This window comes from Alexandromys fortis, unplaced genomic scaffold, assembly GCF_014885135.2.
Source record: "Alexandromys fortis isolate MF-2015 unplaced genomic scaffold, M_Fortis_MF-2015_v1.1 scaffold_112, whole genome shotgun sequence".
Taxonomy (NCBI): domain Eukaryota; kingdom Metazoa; phylum Chordata; class Mammalia; order Rodentia; family Cricetidae; genus Alexandromys; species Alexandromys fortis.
The window spans coordinates 5,404,665-5,409,370 of NW_026068013.1; the positions used below are offsets into that span (position 1 = coordinate 5,404,665).

Here is a 4,706-nt window from a genome sequence, read left to right on the forward strand (position 1 = left end):
TCAATACTCTTAGCCCTGGATCTCCCCAGGTCTCTCCTTCCTCCTCACCCCCTCATCCCACAGTCTGCCCACGTTCTTCTACTTTTCTCGACTCCACCGCTTCCAAGGCTTCGCATCCTTGCGTCTTCTCTATGATATACGGGTGTTCCCTTCCTTCTGGAAATTTTCCACTCAGCTCAAAGTCTCCACCCGGCTGGCCGACTCCCTCTCCTCACGCAGACCTCGCGCTGGGCGGCCAGGGCGCATGCGCAGGGCCCGGCTCTGCAGGGCTAGGGGTCCCGGCTCCCAAGAGCCCCCGCGCGCAGTGCAGGCTGGGGGAACATGGCCGCTTCCGGTCTCGTACTGTGGCTGGTGCTAGGCTGACCGCGGCCGAGGCCCTGTGCGCTCCTCCCTGTGCATCTCTCACCCGCGGCCGCAGAGGGTGCAGCGGCCTCCTGTTCTCGCGCCATGGAGAAGAGCTCGAGCTGCGAGAGTCTCGGCGCGCAGCCCCCGGCGGCACGGCCACCCAGCGAGGACTCACTGTCCAGGTGGGGACGGAGGCCGGGGCGGGCGGGCGGAAGGAGAGGAGAGGAGAGGCCAGCGGAGGCCGGCGGAGGGGCAGGGGCCGCGGGAGAGATGGAAGGGGCAGAGTTGTGCGGGGACGGAGAGGCCGGAGCCTTGAAGAGGGGGAAGCCGCAGACAGCCGGTGCGGGGATGGAGAGCCCGGCCGAGCCTTGGCTCCTCCGCAGGGCCCTCGGTGCGAGAGGGAAAATGCGGTTTCTCTATGGCCTCTACCCTTCTCATCCCTACTCACTTTCCGCTCGTCGAGGTTGCTCCAGTTGTGTTTGAGGACAAAGCTTTTTAACTTTAACAGGAGGTCTGTTGTCAAGGGCTTGGTATTTTCACTCTTCTGCCCTCCTTGTCACCGAATTTGGGGGCCAGCACGTCACCAAACAAGTGGCTTTTGGGGACACTCTGGGACAAGTATGCTTGGGACACAGCCTTACAGAGCCAGTGTCTTAGCTTAAACATCAGTGATATTACTAACGTACTGTGCATTCTATGTGGTGTTTGGAACTCTCTTTAACTTTAGAGAATCGCTTCATTATAGGAACGTTTTAGCATCGTTTTAGCTTAATGGAGACAGTCACAGGTGATTCTAATGTACAGGCAGGGCAGACTGCTATTTCTACTAGTGTATTTTAGCTCAAGTTTCGTTAGTCTACGAAGGACTACAGGTAAAGTCTGGATGTCTGTCTCGTCACTCTAACGCTGTACTTTGTTTTTTTGTTTTTATTCAGAGCGCAAATAAATTTTCTTATGAATTCGCCTTCGTACACTCTACAAAATAATCTTTTATAGTGCTTCATGCATCGCACAGTTTCTTTCACCCGGCAGATTGATAAATTGAGTACTATTTAAAATTTTGTGTGTGTGTTTATGCTTGCATGATTTTATGTGTACCACATGCACGCAGGAAACCAGAAGGTCAGAAGGGGATATCAGATTCCCTTAAGCTGGAGGGCCAGGCAGATGTGACGCGGGTGCTGGGAACCGAACCCTGGTCCTCTGCAGGAGCAGCAAGTGCTGACAGCGCTGCCGTCTCATCCACCGTGACTTACATTTCTATTGAGTTTAGCTACAAGAAAAATTAAGCAAAAATTATTACTTTCAGATGTTGGAAAATATAAACTGTTTCCTTAGCTAAGCAAAAAAAAACCCTTCAAATTTATAACTGAAGTTGATAAAACACTCATCTCTGATGGTCTCAAATGCTTCTATGATGAGATGAATTTGGGTGAAATATTATGTCTGAACAGTTAAATAGTTAATTGATAGTGTATTTTTGTCCTTTCTGGGAAGAATATACAAAGAAAACACTATAGCTCATTTCAGGATCCTTTTGTTTTGGTTTTCTGAGACAGGGTTTCTCTGCAGCTTTGGAGCCTGTCCTGGAACTCGCTCTGTAGACCAGGCTGGCCTCGAACTCTCAGAGACCTGTCTTTGCCTCCCGAGTGCTGGGAATAAAGGGATCCATTGTTTCTTAAAAAGAACATACTCTGTTGAAGTTGGTTTAAAGGGTTTGGAAAGTCTGTAGTTCCTACTAAAAGTGTGTTGTCTTGATGAAGTGTGATGGGTCCTTTTAGAGTTGTGCTGGTTTAACTTTCCTTCTGGGTCAGCATAGATCTGACTGATCTTTTGGCTGTAGAAGACCATTTATTTTTCTTTATTCAGATAGTTTCTAATGAACTGTAGTAAGCAGTGTTTGTGTTGAATCTTGCTTTGTATGGCCCTCTTTAGGCAGCTCTTGCCTACTCTGCACACATGTAGCCCCCTCCCCGCCAGGGTGTTGAGACAAACTTTACTTTATCATACTGGTTATCCAACTGTTTCTATAATTTTACTTTTGTTGGTCTCACTCTGATTCTTGGTGTAAGTAGGACTCAACAGAATATAAATATAAATTGCATAGGCCAGGTATGAAGGCTGGGACAGACCTGTCCTTCAGCAATGTTTTGTACTATTTTACCACCTACATTTAGTTTCTGTCTTCCAGGCTGTTAACTGTAGATTGCACTGTCTGAGTAGGTTTCTTTAATGTCTGCTTTTTACAGTGTGTCGTCAGATGTCTATCTAGTAGGTGCTCTGGACATTGAAACAAAAGAACGTTGATGTATGTTCACCACTGGTCTTGTTGGTTGTCCTCATTCGGAGGATTAAAAGGGAGACTCTCCTGTTGTGACTGACCTGAACAGTTTGAACTCAGGTTAGTCCTCAGCTTTCTTGTCTGTGAAGCACCGGTGTGGTCTTTACTGACAGCATATTCTCTCTTCTATGCAAGGTCCTATCCTTGTGTCCTCCCCTTGTTTGTCATCCCTTCAGTCTTGATCACTTTGGCTCCCTATTCTCTAATTTTCCATGCCAGTCACTTTAATGTGTCTTTTTTCCTCACCGCATATTCTTGAGCTGTAGTTATTCTGGGTAATACTTGCTTGTCTCTGGTTATTTTGATTTATCAGTTGTTTTCTAGTTGATAAATAATTTAGCATGCATACTCCATGCCCCATAATTATGCCTAACTTTCATTAACAAAACAAAATTTACACATGCACAACTGATTGCTTTTTTTTTGGGGGGGGGGAGGCTCACTGTGTAGCCCAGTCTGGCCTTGAACTAAAAAATTTTCTGCCTTAGTCTCCTGAGTGTTGTGATTACAGGTGTGCACTATCCTACCTTTCAACTTAATTGCATTTTTAAAGTTGCATATCTTTCTTAAAACTATCATCATTTGAAAATAGTGAATCCTGGGCTACTGTTTCTGTGGATTTTAATTATTGTCTTAGGTGGTAAAGAGTTTCCAGGATGCCGAAAGCATATTCTCATCTGTAGTTTTAGCTTGAAAGTAATATGTTGATAGGAAGTATCTTTCAGATTTTTTCGGTAGTGATGGGTTTATATCATCACATCCTTACCTATTCAGTGGTGTGTTTTCTGGGGCAGCTGGCCAGAAGTAGTGTTAGAAGTTACAGCTTCAGGACAGAGTGACTGTCTGGTTGAGTGTCTCCTTTGGCATTGTTACTACTGGCACTGAGTCAGGCACTGATTGTAGTGGTAATCTAAAAATCATTTTGAAATTTATTATTTCTAGACCATAAAAGAGCTTTAATCTCTTTTATGTAAGGCCCAATATTATTATGAACTTACGAGTAATTGTTATCAAGATTTTTGAAAGCCTGATTACTATACAAAAGTATGAAAGTTAATCCTGAAACTGGGATTGGGTCCTGTATACTTTGTTGTTGTTTAGTAAATCTCATCTTTAGAGGAAATTTTCTGAGTATTATTAATTTTCAGTTGTGAATAACACAAGCCAAAACTGTAGGCTCTAGGACTTTTTCTAAAAATAGGGATCCTAATGTAATACATTATAATATACATTTATAAAATTATTATATGGAGAAATAATGTGAGAACATAAACAAACCAAACCAACAACCTGACTTGTCCCCAAGGGAAGGCAATAACTCTGTAGGGCCATTGGTTCAGAAGGCAGGAAGTTTATTTTGGAAAGCTACCAAATTAATGCTATTGTATTAAAAAACCACCAGGGCCTAAGATTGCATGTGATTGAGGATTTTGAGTAGTGAAAATCCCCCAACAGATTCTAGAATAGAAGGTTTTTCATTTTTAGGGAAAATGGCTTTGAATTTGTAAAGTACTTGCTATATTTGTGTCAGGACCTGGACAGATTTCATAAGAAGTCAGGTTAAAAGCGGGGTTCTAAAGGTGGTGATGTCAGAGCACAAGGGACTATGGGAGATGCCCTCCTAATGTAGCCCCTCCTGTCACTCTGTAACACACAGCTGGCTGCTGACCCCTGTACTGTGATGGTCACTGGAGGCCACTGAAAGGACAAGTGACCTGACTCCTCGCTGGGTGCACAGGACCCATGGTAGGAACCACTTTCCTTCACAGACTATGCTTCTGTGAGTAACCTTGAGCTCTTCGAGGACTTTTCAGTCCAGATACTGGGCTTTAAATGTTAAAAAGTGAACTTTAAAACATGCTTTAATGTATAAGCCCCACCCCCAGCCTAAAACCTAAAACCTGGTACATGAGAAATTCCTTCTTTTTAGGATTAGGCTGTGTGTATGTGCACCTGTGCTTGTCCTCTCTCTCTCTCTCTCTCTCTCTCTCTCTCTCTCTCTCTCTCTCTCTCTCTCTCT

General features: G+C 44.5%; 1 protein-coding gene across 7 annotated transcripts in view; it reads left to right on the forward strand.

Annotated features, from left to right (window-relative positions):
• Positions 1-236: 236 nt before the first annotated feature.
• Positions 237-4,706, forward strand: part of Mtmr2 (myotubularin related protein 2) — a 56,142-nt gene continuing 51,672 nt past the window's right edge. For 2 of the 7 annotated variants that reach the window (XM_050162168.1, XM_050162170.1), the window contains exons 1-2: positions 243-527; positions 2,595-2,746. Coding sequence is in view for 2 of the 7 variants with exons in the window: in XM_050162165.1 (XP_050018122.1) it covers positions 448-527 (80 nt within the window). In the remaining 5 variants the exon portion in view is untranslated. Of the gene's footprint in view, positions 528-2,594; positions 2,747-4,343; positions 4,433-4,706 lie in introns of all 7 variants that reach the window. The other 5 variants (XM_050162167.1, XM_050162169.1, XM_050162165.1 and 2 more) reach the window with 5 other exon arrangements.